This window comes from Macaca mulatta, chromosome 9 (assembly GCF_049350105.2).
Source record: "Macaca mulatta isolate MMU2019108-1 chromosome 9, T2T-MMU8v2.0, whole genome shotgun sequence".
In the NCBI taxonomy this organism is placed as follows: domain Eukaryota; kingdom Metazoa; phylum Chordata; class Mammalia; order Primates; family Cercopithecidae; genus Macaca; species Macaca mulatta.
Genome location: NC_133414.1, coordinates 130,125,820 through 130,146,844, shown reverse-complemented (window position 1 = coordinate 130,146,844; position 21,025 = coordinate 130,125,820). Strand labels below are relative to the sequence as shown.

The 21,025-nt window shown below is 37.1% G+C and overlaps 2 protein-coding genes across 4 annotated transcripts in view; one reads left to right on the top strand and one right to left on the bottom strand.

The window, feature by feature from the left end:
• Positions 1-3,461, bottom strand: part of LOC100423190 (protein CASC2-like) — a 161,906-nt gene extending 158,445 nt beyond the window's left edge. The window contains exon 1 of the mRNA XM_028826909.2: positions 3,362-3,461. Within this exon, the coding sequence (XP_028682742.1) occupies positions 3,362-3,417 (56 nt within the window). The 5' untranslated portion in view covers positions 3,418-3,461. The remainder of the gene's footprint in view (positions 1-3,361) is intronic.
• A 118-nt stretch (positions 3,462-3,579) lies between these two features.
• RAB11FIP2 (RAB11 family interacting protein 2) overlaps positions 3,580-21,025 on the top strand; it is a 41,884-nt gene continuing 24,438 nt past the window's right edge. For 2 of the 3 annotated variants that reach the window (XM_015148284.3, XM_015148286.3), the window contains exons 1-3: positions 3,580-4,661; positions 9,939-10,381; positions 11,056-11,524. In XM_015148284.3, the coding sequence (XP_015003770.1) occupies positions 4,309-4,661; positions 9,939-10,381; positions 11,056-11,524 (1,265 nt within the window). In that variant the 5' untranslated portion in view covers positions 3,580-4,308. Of the gene's footprint in view, positions 4,662-9,938; positions 10,382-11,055; positions 11,525-16,737; positions 16,798-21,025 lie in introns of all 3 variants that reach the window. The other variant, XM_015148283.3, reaches the window with a different exon arrangement.

Sequence of the window (21,025 nt, the reverse complement as noted above, 5' to 3'; positions counted from 1 at the left end):
CTCAGCATGTTTTCACAGTTCAAAAAAGCTCCAAATAATCAGATGGAAGTTATGTTTATTACTACAATTAAAAAGTTCAAGGCTTCTCAAAACCACTCACATCTACATGCAATTTCTTCCAAACCTTGAGCTGTTGGTGTCAATTGCCTCATGCAGGACCTATTAATAAAACTTATATTTACTTGCTTTCTGTGATTATCAACTACCTCTACTTGGGAGACAGAGCTCTCAGGACATCTTGAAAAATAATTTTTTTCTCCTGAATTAGATAATTCTTTATTAATATGTTACATAAAAAGGAAATCTGCTTTAGTATATTGACCAAATTCAGTTAGATAATTATAATACAATTTGCTTCTTTGCGTTGTGGCTATGCTATGTAGAATCTTTAAATGTTAGAGGATCCTTTAGTGGCTGCTATAAAAGTCTCATTTTACAAGATGGCCCAAAGAAGAAAAATGACTTCCCTAAAGAAATGTATCTAGTAATAGGCAGACCTGGGATTAAGACCCAGGCTTCAGACTAGAGCTCTTTACAATACATACCACATTACTTCTTGGGCATCACAAACTGCATCTACACACTGCTCAGTCCCAGAAGAGAAACTGATCAGTTCAGCAATGAAAAAAAAAAAAATTACCAAAAATCCCCAAATGCTAGTTCATTGCCGTAATAATTTCAAGTCAATTTGCCAAATACTCTTTCATTTTTCAAACGGTTATGCGGAGATTGATCTATCTCTATCTATCTATCTATCTATCTATCTATCTATCTATCTATCTCCCTCCAATATAACTCTGGGGCTTTGTCATATGTACATGTATATGAATTTTATATACATTTCAGTTGTGTATATATTTGAGGGGTGTGCGTGTGTGTGTGTCTGAAGTCTGAGGACTGTAATGATACCTTGGGAAAGTTTCTTGTTGTCCTTATGTTTCTGAATCTCCATCTGGAAAATAATTAATATCCATTACATAATATATATGGGAGCATTAACATGCTTGACCCAGTGGGCTATTTAAACATGAGAGCATTATAATTGTTCTGCAACAGATTTGCAAGACGTGATTTTAGACATGCCTTTGTCCAAAGGGAAAATCTCCCCCAATGTTTAGAATAAGTCTTCTTATGGGACTGAAAGGAGCAACATGTAGTAAATATTTTCATCTCTGAAATCCTCTACTCCTGGGGAATAAATATTGACTATTTTAACTTTCTGGTCAAAGCATTCTTACTCATTGCTGTAGGCACTGTAACAGTTTAAAATTAGAATGTTCAGCATTTTCCTTCTAAAATACATTATTTTCCCAAGACTCTGATTTTGGAACTGTACCAAACATTTCCGGATATATCATTAGTCATAGGACAATTTTTTAAAAAGTGACTGTCTTCAATTCTGGTATGTTGTCCTTACACATGCAATCCTTTCCTTTTTAAATTGTTGTCCATGTATATCTTAGAATTAGTAAAAATTTTTAAAACTGTAAAGCAATAAACATTTTGGGAGAAGCACTTTGATCCTAGATCTTAGGTAATTGCCATTATTTTTCACTATAAGCCAACCATATCTTCGACTCAACTGTCATGTTTTTATTCTCTTAATATAATCAAAAAAGGAAAACATTCTATAGGAAGTCATTTCCTTTTTATAATGCAATCCCAGATTCTATTTAGCTTATTTGGTTTGTTTATTTGCTTTCCCCAGGGGCAAAAATATGTTATTTTATTATTCTGGCTTAAAAAATATTAAGTCATAACTTCTGATTTCACCAGTAAAACTAAACAATTTTGGCTCTAGCCAGGTGTTGGGAAAACTCAAAAGAAATTTAGGTGCTACAGAAAGAGAGGTTAGTAGTTCCAATTGTTCAGCTCTTGCCTTTAGAGTATTCTCTGAATTGTGCTGGAGTATTGTTATTGCGTTGCTGTGAACTACTGCTGCCAACTTCTACCCTAGAGATGGCTATATTTCAGAGATGAGTGAAATGATACTTGTAAACAAGTTTATAATCATTAATAAAGCTTACCAAACAATTTAAGCTCCTCAGAAATACACATCCACTATTATAATTCATTTTCTATTGTTTATTTAATTACAACCTTTAATAGAGACATGAAGACTTTTAAAAATGTATTGTATAAGAACTCTAAACTTAATTAAATTTGATTTCATGATGCTTATTTGGTTTTTGTAAGTTTCAGGCGTCAAATTATTTCTCCCTAGAGATCCTGGTGAAATTCTACCATTGACTGTTCCAATGGACTGCTTAAAAATCCCTAAGAATATTTTTCTTTAAAGTTGACAACTGTGCACTCTGGGATCCAGATGCTATATTCGCAGTATGATGATTTTGTTCTGTTTTCCACACATGGCCTTTTCATACACTGTCTCCCAGGGATGAAAAATTCTGCCTTGAATGAGAAGTTTTAAACCTTGCTTGAAAATAATAAACACGATACTTTACATGTTTATGGCCATTTAAGTTAAAAAACGTGCATTTACATGTATCATATTTTTTCACTCTCAAAATTAGTCTTGTAAAGGGAAAAAAGGCATTAAGTAATTCAATAAATTGTCTGCTGCATGCTAGCCACTATGAAGGGACTGCATGATAGACAAGGCAGTCCCAAAACTTAGAATTTCCTTGGGAAGGTAAGACACGACAGAATTAAAGGCAATAGGGCTAGTACCTAAGTGTCTCTTCCCATTGAGAAATAGAGGGGCAAAAGGAGATTTATGCGCCGCATTGTGCTAGGAAAGGCACATGTATTATCTCCTAAAACTCGAAACCCATGTTTGGGGCGTGGTCTCCACACGATCTGCACAGTCTACCACAGTGTGAGTCCCCACGGGGGTCCTTTTGACGTCAAGCCCATAGAGTCGTGATGGAGTATTAGACATGATGTAGAACTGGCTTTTTTACTAGTGAAAACACTGAGACTCCGGGAGGTGAAATGACTCGGCCAAGGTCACACACACTGATAGCGGCAGAGGCGCGGCCGGAACCAGGTCTTCTGATGCCAGCCCAGTGCCTCCCTACATCTCTACTCCGTGTTAGTTTTGGAAACTATTTGCTTCCCTATCGCCCTTCGTCTGGGTGGGAGATATCATTTTCAGTCAATTTACGGGCTTTTCGAAAAGAGAAGGGCGGATACGAGGTTGGAGAAAAGTTTGCTTTCGGTCAGTGAAGAGGCCTAATTCGTTCCAACACCATTTATGGACCTGCTCGTGCCAGGCACTGGGAATCCAGGACACAGCGAAAACAGATTCCCTGCCCTCAAAGACGCCCTAGTTAGGGGCGTCTCCGGATCTTTGATGACCTCCTCTCATGAGCGGTCCCCAGCCCTCCCCAGGGCTCACCTGCCGGCCTCTGCCACGTCCCCAGGACCCGCCACTGGGCCAGGCCCAAGCAGCATCAAGTCCCGGGCCTAGAGTCCCCGCCATCGCGCCCGCGTCGCGTGCCTCCAGTCGCCACGGCAACCAGGGAGGCGCTGACCCCTGACCTCGAGGCCCCGCCCCTTCACGTTCCCGAGACCAACATGGAGAAGGCCAACCCGGAAGTGCCGCCGCAGCCGCCCGTCCGGGGTTAGGAGCCGCCGGCCCAGCCAGGCCGAACCCAGCGCCCGCCGCCCTGCAGCCCGCGGCCCGCGGCCCGCCCCGCGTCCCGTCGGCGCCGGGGCGGCCGCGTCCCCCGCCCGCCTCCACTCCACCCCCGGCTTCCCGCCCCCGCCCGAGAGGAGGAGCTGAGGCGAGGGGGAGGAGGAGGAGGGAAAGGTTTGCGAGAGGGAGCGAGGCCGCGTTAGCCGCCGGCGGTTCGTACTACCGGGGTCGGGAGGAGGAGCCGGGCCGGGCCCGTGGACGAACGCCGGGCGGGCGGGAGGCGCGGAGGCAGCGGAGGCTGCGCGGCCGCAAGGAGGCAGGCGGGAGGCCAGGGGTGCAGGATTGGGGAGGGGGGCTCTCTCCACCCCCACAGCCCTCCGCCCAGGTCCCGGTGGCCAGGCCTCACGTGCCCGCAGGCCTGGGGAAGGTGGAGACTGGAGCGGGGGTCCGCGCAGAGGCCTGCACGGCGCGGCCAGGTGATGGTGGGCCTGTGTGTTTCTCCAGAAGAAAGGGGACCCCCGGAGCGGCTGTGCCCCTGGGCTGCCCCTGCGAAGCGTTTTGACATCAGCCATAGGGAAGTCGGGGAGCCCTGAGCCTGCCTGTCTCCGTTAAGTGCCCTTAGGATGCAGTGATTAAGGAATTAGGGTCTCCCTCCGGGAGGGGCACTGCCTGTGCTTGTGAACTCGGATGCAGAGAAACAGGACAGGATGATGCTGTCCGAGCAAGCCCAAAAGTGGTTTCCAACCCACGTGCAGGTCACAGTGCTCCAAGCCAAAGATCTGAAGCCAAAAGGCAAAAGTGGCACCAATGACACATACACTATAATTCAGCTGGGCAAGGAAAAGTACTCCACCTCTGTAGCTGAGAAAACCCTTGAGCCAGTTTGGAAGGAGGAGGCCTCTTTCGAGCTACCTGGATTGCTAATGCAAGGAAATCCAGAGAAATACATTCTTTTCCTTATAGTTATGCACAGGTCCCTGGTGGGTCTGGATAAATTTTTAGGGCAGGTGGCAATCAATCTCAATGACATCTTTGAGGACAAACAAAGAAGGAAAACAGAGTAAGTTATGTAATTTATTTTGAATTTGGGGGAGTTTATGTCTTATTTATGGTTTTTCTGTTCTTGGAAATTATCCGTATACTTCGGGCGTTGGTTTTTGGACTGAAATATGATCCAGTTTTAAGCACCGTATTTGCATGAATCTGAAGTAAAAGTAGCACTCGTGATGAAATATTTTTTAAATGGAATCATTAATGATCCCTTATTCTTTCTGTTTGAGGTAAACATCTGTCAAATAATTGAATATTTTGCGGTGGATTTTAAGTAAGTTAACATTGTTTCAGTATAAGAGGACTGGATCACAGTGTTGACCAACTAGAACTTCATGTAAATTGTTATGGATTTTAAACGTTACAATTATCAATGAAATGGAAGATCAGAAATTAAATCTGGCAATGTAATGTTGATGTGTCACACTTTGTAGCTGTCGAAAGATAAATTACCAGATTTAGAACTCAGTATTTCATTTCAACGTTATAAACACAGCTTTCATTTTAGCTCATTTTTCGAGGTCAGTACGCCTTGATGGGAGTCTATACCTGTTAGAAAAAAAAAAAAAAGTTTTAAAAGTGTGTACAAACATCCTCAACTTCGAATGCACTAACATTTTCCTTTGAATTTGCAATTACATCAGAGTTATTGTATTACTTCAGAATTGGTTTTCCAAAGCTATTGTGTTTAGACCATACTAAATGCTGTAGAATTGGAGGGAATGATAAATTTTTGTGATGAAATGATTTGATGACATCTTCAGTGGCCTTTTCAGTATGACTGTTGAGCTTGAGTTAGATATATTTTAATTTAAAAAATCATAATATAAATTAACACTAGGATATTGTGTCTTAAATTGAAAAAAAAATGCTTTTAGAGGTGGGTATACTCACCCCTTCCATCAACTTAAAAGGACATTATATTAATGAAATTAGTGGGAGAAAAATACTGGTTGAACTTCTAAGAGTACTTTCCATTTCCAAAATAGTGTGGGTGTTTCGTTCAGTTATAACTGAATTTATTTACTGTTTAAAAAACTTTTTTATAATGATATTTTTATTGAAGTTTATGTTAATTCTTTACATTTTAAAACAACTGTCTCTTGTTCTATACATTTCTGCTCTCAGCCTTCTCTTGATTGGAGTTTGTTTCATTTCAAATCAGGTCTTTACCTAATATTTAATATATGTAGAGTAAAAGTGTAGACAGATCAGAAATACTAGGAAGGCAGGAGGAAAAATGGTACTATTTAATTGAGATGAAAATATTTTAGAAGGAGGGAAAAAGTTTTTTTTTTTTTAAGTGTAAAGTTTAATATATATCAATGATTTGAATAATAAAATTATTTGATACCTAAAGAGTGGCATTCAGTTTCCTCTGAGGGATTCTTTATCAAATTGAAAGTGAAAAATGGATAATTACCAAATAATCTGTTTCAAATTGCCAATTTTGGGTGACAGTAAATATTTAACATGTTTTGAATGTAAACTATTAAGTATATTGCACCTTCAAATTCCTCACTTCATTTATGGTACTTTAATATTCATGGATCATGTATTTCAGGCCTTCTCCGAAACATAAATTTTCCTAGTGAAAGTAGGCCCAAATGTGAACCCAAGGAGTCTGAGGATGAAATAACCTTTTACGGTTTCTTCTTGTTTTACTCCTAGTCCTGGGCAACATCACAGTTACAATACATTTGCTGTGAGCAATACTCTTATATTGTGGTCTCTCCTTACAGAAATTCCGTACTGGCTATTGTATAAAATTGATTAGAACTTAGGGGAAAAATGCTTTTAAATGTTATCAACAGGGTTTGTGATGTTTTTGCATTCAAAGTGATTTTCATATGTTATTAAACCCCTAACATTTTATTTGTGGATAAATGGGGACCATGTATTTGATGAGGTATCTTTATTGGTAATATTTCTAGTTTTTTAATATATTTAATAACTTCCTTTTCTAGCACAGCTGTACCTGTGGCCCAGTAAGAGACAGACTTGAGCCACTGGTATATTGCAAGAAAGATATTTAATATTCTGCACATTGCTAAACCTTGTCAGCATATTCCCAAGTGCTTTTTAGAAAACTGTTTTCAGTGATGAGGACTACCAACTGACTTAGAAGTCCTATGAAACTGCTGGATGTGACACTTTTTACATTTTGATACTGAAGATGTATGTTTACAGTTTGTCTTCCAGTTGCGTCATGATAGGTAAAGAAGTATGACAACTAAAATTATTACTTTACTTATTTTCTTACCTGGAAAATAAATTTTTTTTTCTCTCTTCTCTTAAGGAATGGGGAAAAAGGCCTGAGCCAGAACCCTTTGAGTGGGCCTGGGAAGAGAACTTCTGTATCTCCTCCTTTAGAGGATGTCTGGGTTGGTTCTGGCATGAGATTTAAAGAAATAATACAATGTTTAGTAATAGAATGTTAAAATCATTGATGCTGTTACATAATATCCATTGATTTTTTACAAAAGAAGTAGGTGATGTTGACTTTTTTTTTTTAATGCTCACGAAGAGTAATAACTAGAGTCTCTAGAGTTAGCTATGACTCAAACATATGCAGATTTTAGGATGTGTGTGTGTCTCAGCGGTGCACCTGTGTCCTGGCCTCTGGCACCTTTACTGCCAATTTTGTCCCATTTCTGACCACACAGCACCAATTGCTTGGGAATAGTTCCCACATGTGTGCTGGTTTTTGAACATGGACCTGTGCCCACTAAAAATTGAACAGAGGCCATGTACAGTTTAAATCCAGTACTCCAGAGGTGAAAAAAAGTCAGCTAGTCCAGTAAGCTCCAAATGCTGTGTCTTCATTTTATCTTTCTGAAGACTGGAAAAACAAGTGCTATCTCTGAAATGATTCGTGAAGATCTCATTAAGACTTCCCTATTACATCATTTTCAAAACAAAGCAACTAAAGTTATTTGTCATTGCTACATTTTCAATGAGTATGTTTGTAAAAGTTCTTTGTAGTTTTTTTCGGGGGGTGGGGAATGGACATTATAGTGTATTTACACTTTGTAATCAAATACTGATTTGCTTTATTCAGGTTTACACAGGTCTTTACAGTTCCCTAGTAAAAAACAAGACAATATAAAACACACACACACACACACACACACAGTTGTAGCTTACTTGTAAGAGTATAGTTCTAGAAATAAAAATTGAATAAACATTTAATGCAAGGCAGACTGCCTTCCAGGAGCTTGTACTCTAGCAATACAAAATTTGCATTGTCTTTCTCTTCAGCTCTCATGTCTCCTGATTAAATACAGTGTCCTGCAGTATGTGCCAGCCATGTGGTTAACCTTATTAACGTATGCGGTTCATCAAATAAGAAAGAGCTTCTATTTTCCTGCAGATGTTATTCATCAACTTCAGATTTTTTTCCTTACTGACTTTAATCTGACATTGGGAAGTTACATATCATTCCTTGTGCCTCAATTTCCTCATCTATGAAATAAAGATGTTAAAGTAGATGATTTATTGGTCTTATTTCTAAAATTCTATGATTTTCCACTACCTCACCGCCTTCCATTTTGGGGGTAATGATTTTTTTTTAACTCATATTTGCTTTGTTACATACATGCTCGTTTTTGTTTGCATATTTTTGGTACATTTTTTTGCAAAGTATATTCACCTACATTCTATAAAACCTGAGGTACTACAGAGTATTTCTGAGATACTGTTCATCAGATGTGTTTCTCTCCCTATTGAAAATGGCTCTGTTTGCCAAAACTTGGAGGTAACTGGGTGTATAATCTACTTCATTTCCAGGCTTTTTGAGTGCTCAATTGTATGTTATTTAAGGTTGCCTATTTCACAGAGTTTATTGCTGTCATTTCTTATTTCTAGCCCCTGTTTCTTCAGATTTTACCATTTGCCTTACATAAGGAATTTTCTCAGTTTAAGGTCTCAAGCTAATGCCATTGAAAAATATTGATATTCTAAGAAATGGCTAGTGTTGATGCAACTATATCTGAATTGATTGAATTGCTCCAATTTAGTTAATCAAGAAAATGTTTTTCTTCGGTGTTACTTGCTAAGATGTAGCTGGTATTTATATCATGTGCCAGTTCTCTGTTCTTCCTGGAAGACCTGTGAACCAGTGTTTCAACTTGATATACAGTAAATGTAATCTTCTCCTGGCATATCCAGTTGGTAACAATGAGAGAAAGAACTAATGTAAAATTAGATCAGAGTTCCTTTGTAGCTAAGAAAATTTGTTACACTCGATTAGAGCTATATTTAAATAATAACCTGTGTACAGGAATGGATATTATGCCTCATTGCTAAGTTATATGAAAACATTGTAGGAACTCTTTCAGGCTTGATTTTGTAGTTTTTTTGGCTGTTTTCCCATAGAATGACCACTTGTGACGTGGACAACTGGAGAATTTCTCATGGATAAAAATACTATAAAACCAAAATACTACTTCTTGTACATCATTTAAATATAGATAGTGCCATACATTGAAGTGACTAAAATATAAGATTTGGCTTCATTTACAAAATAATTTTTATTTGGTATTGTCACAGTAGCAATAGTAAAATGAAGCAAATAGATTCAAAAGAAAGCATTTTAGGTTTCTTTTTCCTTTTGAAAATTTCACAAGATTTATTTTTTGTCACTTCTTGCATTTTACTTGTTTTGCATATTTTATTCAGGAATAGGCTTTGATCCATTTTATATCAATCTAACTGACATTATATGCTGTTTTAATGATTAGCAAGCTGTATGTAGTGATCTCCAATGTAAACAAAATTCTTTTGCTACTTTTACATAAGTAATATTTTGGGATAGGGCCAAGTATTTATTATTGTATTAAAATGTCATCAGTATTCATTTTATAATGCTCAAAAATAATTTGTATTGGTGAATTCTTTCAAAGTCTGCCTCAGTATCTTTTAATGTTAAAAAAATGTCCTTAGGCCATGAGCAACACTTAGTCTCATATGGAAAACTTTTAGCATTGATAAGAATTTTTGATGATGAGTGATTTTCAAATCAGAAAAGAAAAGATTAAAAACATTTTCAAACTTGCTAAAGACCTATTCATTTCTTCAGTATTTGTTACATCACAGAGGCAATGATCAGTTTTTTAAACTAAACAATGAGTAAAGCCGGAAATACTGTGGCTGACAGATTCTTGTTCAGGGCTTAGGCTGCCTTGATGTATAGTTACTTTACCTAAAAGGCTATTTGTATGTAACAGAACTCAGTATCCTCTCTTCATTATGTATTACAGCCCATTTTTATTTTCTTCTCTTTAAGGTGGTTTAGATTAGAATCCAAACAAGGAAAACGAATCAAAAACAGGGGTGAGATAAAGGTCAATATTCAGTTTATGAGGAACAATATGACCGCAAGTATGTTTGACTTATCAATGAAGGACAAAACCAGATCTCCTTTTGCAAAGTTAAAAGATAAGATGAAGGGTAGAAAAAATGATGGAACATTTTCTGATACGTCTTCTGCAATCATTCCGAGTACTCACATGCCTGATGCCAATAGTGAATTTTCAAGTGGTGAAATACAGATGAAATCCAAACCAAAAAAGCCTTTTCTTTTGGGTCCTCAGCGACTCTCGTCAGCACATTCAATGTCCGATTTATCTGGGTCCCATATGTCTTCTGAGAAACTGAAGGCTGGTACCATAGGTCAAGCACATCTTCTTGGACACCAGTTAGATTCCTTTGGAACAGTTCCAGAAAGTGGTAAGTGCCACATTCTTGTGTCCTCATTGGTCTGAACTACCCTTTTAGTTTTTAAAGTTTAATTCCTAAATTTAGTAAATAATAACAGTTGCTTTGTAGTATTTTCCAAATTTTGTCATTCATCAAATATTGAGTACCTACTATTCCTCAAATTGGTAAGTTCCTTGAAGGCAGAGCTTGTCTGCATTTATATTTATATTATTAGATAATAAAATGAGTGCCAGTTTCCTATTATGGCCTGGCTGCCTGTTTTACTGCTGTTTCTACCATCTCAAAACCCTGAGCATAAATGAATGTTCATTTCATCATAAAGTCCCTAGAAGAAAACTTTTATGTTCAGAAGTAAGAAAGTAAATTTAATGCTAATGAAAAAGTCTGAGAATTTTTAGCATTATCATGCCAACCAGAACCTCTAGTTTTGACATCATAGTTTATATGATTGTGAGCTGAATACATTACTAATGGTCTAGCAATATGCTAATTGTTATTAGCCTCGATGCTTCAGACTGCTACACCTTAGCATTTTAAGATTGTTTTCCTTGATTTTTTGAAGGTTAATACGTTTAAGTAGCTAATTGCTCTCATTCTAAAAGCAGCAGAATGCACACAGAATGTGTCACATAGTGTGATGTAATGTGTCCCTGATTATGTACTAACTACAAAATTGTTTGTAGGAAGTCTCAAATCTCCACACAGAAGAACATTAAGCTTTGATACTTCTAAAATGAACCAACCTGACAGCATTGTGGATGAAGGTGAATTGTGTTTCGGAAGACAAAATGACCCATTTACAAATGTGACTGCTTCATTACCCCAAAAATTTGCAACACTGCCAAGGAAGAAAAATCCATTTGAAGAAAGCAGTGAAACATGGGACAGCAGCATGAATTTATTTTCAAAACCAATTGAAATAAGAAAAGAAAATAAAAGAGAGAAAAGGGAGAAAGTTAGCCTGTTTGAAAGAGTGACTGGAAAAAAAGATAGCAGAAGATCTGATAAACTTAACAGTGGGGGATCTGATAGCCCTTGTGACTTGAAATCACCTAATGCATTTAGTGAAAATCGCCACGACTATTTTGATTATGAGTCAACCAATCCATTTACAGCAAAATTCAGGGCTTCAAATATAATGCCATCTTCAAGGTAAGCTTAATATGGGGGAAGTTCTACTATTTGGGAAAATCTTGTACTTGAAAGTATCAAGTATTTCTTTTAAATACTAGAATATTTTCAAGCCATTTTATTTTATTTGAAAAACATTTTTATTTCTATAATTATAGAGCCAGGCAATGTAGCATATATTTTTGGAACCGAACTTTTTTATCTGAAGAAGATAAAAAGACTCTTATTCTCTATCCTGGTCTGCTTCCACTTATGTGAGCCAGAAACTCACCAAAACTTAGAGAGAAAACAACGTGGCTTGTGATGAGACATGGCAAGAGTGAATTGCCAGTGGGTGTTAGTTCAAGCCAGAAATTTCAGTGATATGTTTCTAGGGATTCGTTCATGGGCTATCTGGAAAGGACCAACAGCAGCCCATGTGCTATTCTTTAAGAAATACCAGCTTCAGTATTAATGGCTTTCCTAATAGATGTTAATTATCTTTATTAAATGGCTATTTAGAAGTGGTTTTTATTTGAGAATGCTTGTTATTGGAATTCAGTGACCCTCATGGGTTTTGTAGGTACACCCAAGGGATCTATATGATGATTTGTAGTCAGAAATAATCACTCATGAGAAAGATTGGATTTTCCAGTTTTGAGTTTTCAGTTATATATATAATGGTGCTTTTCTTATTCCTTAGTATATCAAAATTTATATCTATCTATCTAAATTTAAATCTATATATAAATTTATATCTATATATATAGATATGAATGTAGATATGCTAAGGAATAAATTTAAATATGGTTATGGATTTTACAGAAGTAAATGATGAAATAGCTGATTAAGGAAACCTCAAGCAAAGAAAAGGTAAATTTATTCCCATCTTGAGTGTAGTTGGCCCCGCATATTTGCAGGTTCTGCATTTTTGGATTCTATCAAATGGATTGAAAATATTAAAAAAATAATATAGTAATTAAAAAATAATGCAGATTTAAAAAACAGTACAGTGTAACAACTATTTACATAGATTTACATTGTATTAGGTATTATAAGTAATCTAGAGATAATTTAAAATATATGGGAGTTGGTGTATATGTGCAAATACTGTATGTACCATTTTGTATAGGGGACTTGAATATCCCTGGATTTTGGTATCCTCGGAGTGCTGGAACCAATCTCTCTCAGATACTGAGAGATGACTGTAATCTTGGAAGAGCATGCTAGAGTGTTTACCACGTAATAGAAGATTTTCTTCAAGACAATAATAGAGAGTGTACAGACCTGAATGGGAATACTGGCTTAGAAGTGCTATGACCTCCATAAAACTCAGTGTCTCCATCTTTGAAACAAGGAAAATAATCCCACTTGATAGGATTCAGTGAGGATAAATGATATTGTATGTAAAGTACATAATACAAAGCCAGGCCCCAAATAGGGAATCTATAAATGGTGACTACAATTATGTTTGATATGTTGTCATGTTATATTTTACTAAAAAACGGTGCTTGGTTTTGTCCCACTAGAAACAGCATATAGAGTATTAACAATCAATCACACTTTTAGGCTGTGCCCTCTCACCTCTCTTATGTATCTTCCATGATATTTTTTTTTTTTTTTTTTTTTTTTTTTTTGAGACGGAGTCTCGCTCTGTCGCCCAGGCTGGAGTGCAGTGGCCGGATCTCAGCTCACTGCAAGCTCCGCCTCCCGGGTTCACGCCATTCTCCTGCCTCAGCCTCCAGAGTAGCTGGGACTACAGGCGCCCGCCACCTCGCCCGGCTAGTTTTTTGTATTTTTTAGTAGAGACGGGGTTTCACCGGGTTAGCCAGGATGGTCTCGATCTCCTGACCTTGTGATCCGCCCGTCTCGGCCTCCCAAAGTGCTGGGATTACAGGCTTGAGCCACCGCGCCCAGCTCTTCCATGATATTTTAACAACTTGCATTTAAAGTTTTCAAAGTGAAGTGTACTTTTTTGTTTTCTTTTACCTATAAATGGATATTTGCTGTGGTTTAAAAGAGTATTCAGTTCTGTTTATAGACCATACTCCAGAAAAATAACATTTTTATTATATGATATCAATATGTTATTGAGTTTATAGTTTTGATATGCCATTCAAAAATATTTTGGTATTTTACATACTGTACTTCACATATTACATTAAATCTTATATGGGTAAATAGAAATATATTTGCTTCTTTCCCCCTTTACTAAACTTTTTTTACAGAAGGTTGTTGGAAACAACTGTCTGAGATAACTTGGATATTGGATAATTTAGCTAATTTTAGAGTCAAAGAAAAGCAAGAAAATGGGAAATGGTAGGAAAATAATGTTTTTACATTATGGGCGCATATGAAAAAAAAAAGCTTATTGAGTATTCTTAAATCTTTAATTGCCCTATATTTGAGCTGTTTATGTGGGCTCTTACGGGTTTGAAAAATGCGTGTGGCATTTTGACACATCTAGGCTTTGTTTTCAGTTACTTTATTATGGCTGTTTCTATCAAAATTAGAGCTGTTTTATGATGTATAGAATGATTGCAAATATGTAAAAAAAATAGTTGTTTTTCACTTTATGACTTTCTCTTCTTCATATTTATGAGATATCAGATATGAGGACAGAACATTTGTAGATTCCTAGGAAGTTATTCTTTTTGCATCACAAACCATCCGTGTGGTAAATGTAAAACATTTGCAGTAAAGGGGTGGTTCTGGTTAATCTTATAAAAAAGAAGAATTGAATATAAATAGACCCAAGAAGAGTGTGCAGTTCACACTTTTGGCAAGCAGCTTTATCTTGAGTGGAATTTGGGAGGATATGGCCCAGGTAGCGTTGTCTTTATGTAACAGTATATTTCTATTTTTCCTCCCAGTATCAACCCTCAGCTATCTGGGACATTTTAAATTTCACACATTAACATCCTAACCAAATGCACTTTTGGAGCTAGGGACTCACATCAGTAAGACACGTGCTGTGAATTTTTTTCAGGAGTGCTCAATAGACTTATTTACAGTTTCCTGGACTCTTGTGGCCAGTGTTTGTGAGAATGCTGAACAAGGTTAAGGGTAAAATATGTAGCTATGGAACTGCATTTTCTTCTCGGTGAGTGAACTGGCTCACTTGTGATTGCAGGTACCTAGGAACCATATTGTTACCCTCTGGTTGAATAATGTATATGATTAAAACTGGAAAATTTTCTTTATGCCCCAAATTTTAAAATGTACTGAGGCACACTTTTTTTAGAAGTTAGACTTTTTATTCCTTAGTGTTAAGTAAAATCCACCTGAAGAAAGCACTTTGGAAACCACAAAAAATACCACAATTTGAATCTGTCCTTGGAATAGGTCCCATAGTTTTACATAAAACTGATAGAGGAAATTAGGCATTATCTTGGGTTACTTCAGCAAAGAGCAGGGCTCTTTGAAACACTTTTCCCCAAAGTTACTAATTTGCAGTCTCTTACATGGCCCTATTTCTTTGAAGCGTTTCCTGTTCTTGTAGGGAGGAGTAGTTGTTCCCTCTGCTGCAGCATTTTCTTACGTAAGTCTTGTCTTCTGTGGGAATGGCATTGTTCACTAATAGCTTAGTCTCACTTTTCTTTTCTTACCCACTACCGTGAAGAGGTTGAGAGCAGGGTCTGCATTTCATTCCTCTTTTTGCCCTTAGTCTCCAGTGTGATGCTTGGTAGGTAGTATTAGATATTTTGAATATAATGCACACAGTATAGCATACCAGTTTCCTAATGCACACAGTATAGCAGAACAGTTTCCTGAAATGCCACTCTCATTCCGTTAGCCTCCTACTTTCAGCCCGGCTGGCCTGGGCTGTGAAGATCTTTCTAATAGACTGAAAACAGATGCATAAAGCCAGATGTATGCGTTTTTATGTACAACTAAACATTGTTAAAAATCTGAAGTTTTAAAGGATTACTGAAATTTAATATTCAATCTAAATAGCACATGTCCGGAGTCTATTAAGAACTGTGTATTAGGGTAGGTTGTCAGCTGTAATAACCACAGGTATCAGTGGCTTATCACAGCACAAGTTTATTGCTCACTCTTGTCACAAAGCAGTTCACTGGGATGGTGATAGGAAAAGTGAGTGCTTTGCTCTGTGCGTTCATCTGGCTCTGCACAATCTCTCAGGAAGCAGGCTTCTTTCTTCTTGTGATGCCACCATTTAACACATGGCCTCCAAGATCCTTGCAGCAGGGGAGGAGAGAGAGGATCAAAGGAGGGTCATTTCTGTGTGCTAGGCCTAGTGCAGTATGCGTTACTTCCACATACGTCCCATTGGCCAGAGCTCACCCATGCCCCAACCTCACTGCGACCTGTGATGAACTGTGACTTAGCTGTATACCTAGAAGGAAGCTGAATTGGGTTTAGTGAGCTTACAATATTGTGTGTACCATTGATGCCAAATCAGCTTGCTACTAAGAAGTCGGGATGCCGTCCAACACTGGCATGCTGCAAAACTCCTACGACACATATACAGTAAGTAGAGTTGGAATTCTTGTAATCTTCAGGAGAATGTTTTCTCAGTTTATTATTGGTACTAAGTTGTTTGTATGTTAAAATTGCTACTAGTCTTGCTTTTTAATTGTAAGTCACAGGTTGTTTAGCATCATCAGTAACAACTAATTTTTTTCATGATTTATCAAATAAATTGTCAACTAATTTATCATGTGGTTTATCCCACAATTTGCGAAGTAATCCTTTTTTTATCAGCAGTATATCATTTGCCAAAAATAAATATGCCTGAATGTTTGCTATACTATTTTAAATTTGTTCACAACAAATTATATTCTAATATATTATAAATAATATAACAAATAATAAATGATAAATAATGTTATCACCAGGCTATTTTTTCACTTAAAAGTAGAAATGATGGGTGTGTGTCTTCACCAACCAAATTTGTTCATTTCTTTTCTTTTTTTTTTTTTTTAGCCAAGAGATAGCAAATTCTGGCTTATTTAAGAGTTCATGGAAGAGATGTATACCACTTTCAGGTCTGGCCCATGGAATGTCCTCTTAACACTATCCTCCATTTTGCCTCTTCCTCCAATATCCTGGACCAGGGATTGGCAAACTAAGCTTGGAGGCCAAATCTGGCTTGCTACCAGTTTTTGTAAAGTTTTGTTCGAGCACAGCCACTTTATGGTCATTATTGTGTATAGCGGTAGCATTGAATAGTTATGACAGAGACCATATGGCCCACAAAGCTAAAAATATTTATTGTTTGGGCTTTGCAGAAATACTTTGCTGACCCCTGCAGTAGCTGAATGGAGAGGATCTTTGAGATGGGGAGAGCTGTAAGTCGGAGCAACCTGGGTCTCTGCATGCAAGTGGAAGGCCCACCTGACCAGGAATAGCCAAGTGGCCCTTGTCCAAATGATAAATTCACAGGATATAAGTTACTGAGATTTATATATGTATTTATTACAGCACTTAGCATTATTTATCCTACTGAGGAGGGCACATGAGCTATGGTACCTTTTGTTGTGTTTAAGAAAACCCTAGTCAAAAAAGTTTAAGAACCACTGGTTTGCAACACCAAATCCAAACTCCTCTTTCTAACTTTCTAAGGCTTACTGTATTTTAGGCTTTTCTTAACCTTTCAAGTTTTCTTTTAGTATTCCTTACCAACCTGTTCTAGGTAAGTTAATTTCCTTACTGCATGTCTCTACACTGAGGTCCTTGTAAGCCACGCTGTCTTCATTCCCGGGCTCAATTGTGGGGTGCACTCTCAGCTTATCTTTGAGTGTTCTTTTTTGAGTAACAACTTTGTTACTGTTTGTTACTGAACGTGTTTCCCTTTGGATTTCTGCTGATATAGAAAAAGTAATTACTATACAATGTTTATTGTGCCTAGGTCTTATATTAAGCTGTGTAAGCGTCTTAACAGTTGTGCAGAATCTTCTTTCTTGGGTGAACCACAGCACCTAGATTTGTGCATGACCTCAGTGCTGATCATCAAGGGCTCCTGGAGATTTTTTTTTTAAGCTACCATTTGTTGGGCCTCCCCTCTGACTGAATTAGAATCTTGAGTGAGTAGGCCCTGAAATGAAAATCAGCATTTTAATAACTGCCCATTGACTATCAGGTTTAAAAATTGCTGATCTATATTATATCACCTACAGTGGTGCCCCTAATCTATGGGGATACATTCCAAGACCTCCAGTGGATTCCTGAAACCAGGCACAGTTCCGTATATCCTATGTTTCCTTTTCTATACATGTATACCTGTGATAAAGTTTAATTCATAAATTAGGCACAGTAAGAGAGTAACAATAGTAATGAAATAGAACAATTACAACAATATGCCAGCATCACTCCTCTTGCACATTGGGGCCATTATTAAGTAAAACAAGGGCTACTCAAACACAAGCACTGTAATACTGCAATAGTCGACCTGATAGACGAGATGGCTACTAAGTAACTAATGGGCAGGCAGTGTAGACAGTGTGGATACACTAAACAAAGGGACTGAACAAAGGGATGATTCACATCCCAGGCAGGACAGAATCGGATGGCCTACCACTTCATTAGGCTATTCAGAAGGACATGCAATTTAAAATTAGGAATTATTTCTGGAATTTTCCATTTAATATTTTTGGACCATGGTGGGTAACTGAAACCATGGAAAGCAAAACCATGGATAAGTGGGTGGGACTACTTTATTTCCTAAGCTTTCAGTAAGTATTCTTTGTGAATGGAGATCAGGAATTGTGCTGGCAAATGCATACTTATAAATTAGACAACTTAGTCATATTAGCTTTGCTTGCAGGTCCCTAAGGTAGAGGGTACAGTAAGGAAGTTAGCTTGGCTAAAACAGAGATGTGGTGGAAAGGAGTAAAAGATATGGCTGAATAGGTTAAACACACACACCCTAAATTATAGTGAACATTGAAGACCAGGCAGAAAAGTCTATTAAATATTTATGGCATCTATGGATGAATTGTTTCTCAGGATTGAGGTAAAACCTGAGAGTCAATAGTGATGAATGACACTTAAAAATATGCTTCTATTTGTATGCTACCCATGGTAAATTGAGGAGAAATTTCACGATGTGTATTCTTTGAAGAAGGTGTAAGTTCCTTGAAAAAGTTCAGGATCACAGAAGTCCATCTACTGAAGGGAATTCTGCTTGAGAGAATAAGATTTTCTCTCTGTTTGAGAGAAAATTGCTTATGTATGTCTTATTCTGAAATTTTTTTAAAAAACAATGTAAGCCTACTACTCTGTGTGATGAGTTTCTGTTTGATGTTAGAGGGGCAGCTGTTCTGAGAGTAATAATTTAATGGGAGATATTTTTACCAGAGAATTTTGTTTGGGGACTGTCCTTCTATTTGTGACTCATACAGATGCTTTCACTCCATTATTTTCTGCTCTACTATAATAGTTGTGAATGCCATGTAGCAAATTCTTAGCTACTCTGGGATAACTAAATGGTATGTTCTATAATATTATTTCTAGTATTAATTGATTTTACAAAAGCATGTATTTCCATTTTTAATGTTTGGTGGAAGAGCCTGCCTACTTTTTAGCAGATGATCTCATGCCAAATAGTTATTTTTTAGGATGGTACAGAAATAGTATCTAAGATCCAGACTTGTAATGTTTTAGTGATTTTTCATGGCAGTGTGCCTTTCACTTTTGAGGTCAGGTCTACCTGATTCTCCCCCCTCTTCCTTCTTTCCTTCCTTAATGAGTCAATTCCTGTCTGTGCTTGTGTCATACCTTCCTTAGGAGGTACAAAAAATTGGTTACCTAGAATGTGTATTTAAATGTGTTTCTAATTTTCACAAATCACCGTAAGCTTGTAAGCATGTGGCCATTTATATGAAATTGTATAACATGTTCATTAAAAGTCAAAGACTGTTTACTGTAGAATTTACATTTTGATTTTTTAAAAGTATAGTAAATAAATGATCCTAAAGAAAGAGCCTTTTTTTTCCTGAATGAGTTTAAAGTTCAGTCGTTGGCATCATAAACCTTAATATGCAAAGGATTTGTTTTAATAGCAGTATTTGCTTTTTGCTCATATTTGTCTAATATTAAAGATAATTTGCTTATTATTCATGGCAGGCTATAAATCTTTTACACACCTGAAAATTTGTGCCTTCATTTGTGAGACAGAAGACAAAAACTTTTGAGATGATTTTTAGACCCATTAATCCATTAGTGCCCAGAGATTTACAGAATGTGTCCAATGAAACAATGACTATGAACACGAAATATGCAATGTGATTAGTTCCCTTAACACTAACTAGAACTTTTATGTTTAACTCCCCAGATACTACTTGAAACTTTTTTACCCTTTGTCATCCTAATACTCATTATAATAGCTCTCATTAATTGGTGCATCTCCCAGTGGGTTAATTTGCAGATACCAGCCATGCCATCCTTGTGCTAACTCACTAATGCAAATTGATATTTATAGTCTTCAAAATTGAAAACAAAAAAAGCTCTGTAACAAAAAAGACAAACTTTGCTGGGTTTTTTTAGTTTTTTTGTTTTTCCCTTAAGAGAGAGATTGAGATATAGCAAGATTCTGAGAGAAAAGAAAACAGGCCAAAAAAATTCACAAAAACTACTGTAGGCTAATAAACTGATGTGAAAATTTCTCAATTTACAGCACTTGACAGGTGCTAAAAGAAAAGCATCTTTAATTTTAATGTGTTGTTAGGACCTCTTTAGAGAGACTGTACGAGTTATTAACAAGGTCCTCTGAGACAGGAGACGGGTAATTAACAAGACCTATGGAGATATAGTTTAGGTAATTAACGAGCTCTTAGGCACTGGACACAGGATAACACATAGCGAGTCCAATAGTTAAAGAGAACACGTTGTTATGATATGATCAGATATAAGATACAGCATGTAAGCCCTCTTGAGGTTTCTCATAGGAAAGTATTCAGATTGTATTCCAGTGACCCCAGTGCACTGATTTGTGTAAATCAGTATGTAAGGTTTTTGGTTTAACTTTTAAGGTAGCATTTGAGAGAATTATTTTTAATTGTTGTTACATGTAGATTAATACTCTTTGCTAATTGCCATTAATGAACGTGTGTATTTTGAGAAAAATGTATTGGAAACACATCAGCTGTATGATTCTAAATTGTCTTAAACATTTATTTACAGTTTATTTTTTACCTGTGGCCTGCTGGTTAAAATTGCCTATTGCAAATTAACCTTGCTTTCCTTGTCTCCTTTAAAACAGTCAGGATCTAGGCCAGCGAGGAGATGTGGCCCTGGCACCAGTTTGGTTTTTACAGGTTATGTCCAGGTTCCTCCAGTCATGCCCCTATGCTACCTTCAAGTCTGAGATTTTATATTCCCAGCTTCAAATATTTGGTCCAGTTATTTCCTGTGTAAATTTGAAATTGCTGAAGTACGAATCTTGAGTTTTGGCTCAGAAAATTCCCACATTCAGCAAACATTTATTAAGAACATGTTATACTCTAAAGGTTAAGAATATAAAGAAGGCCCTTGCGAGGCCCCTGATTCGTTCAGTTACCTGCTGTCTCAGTGGTGCTA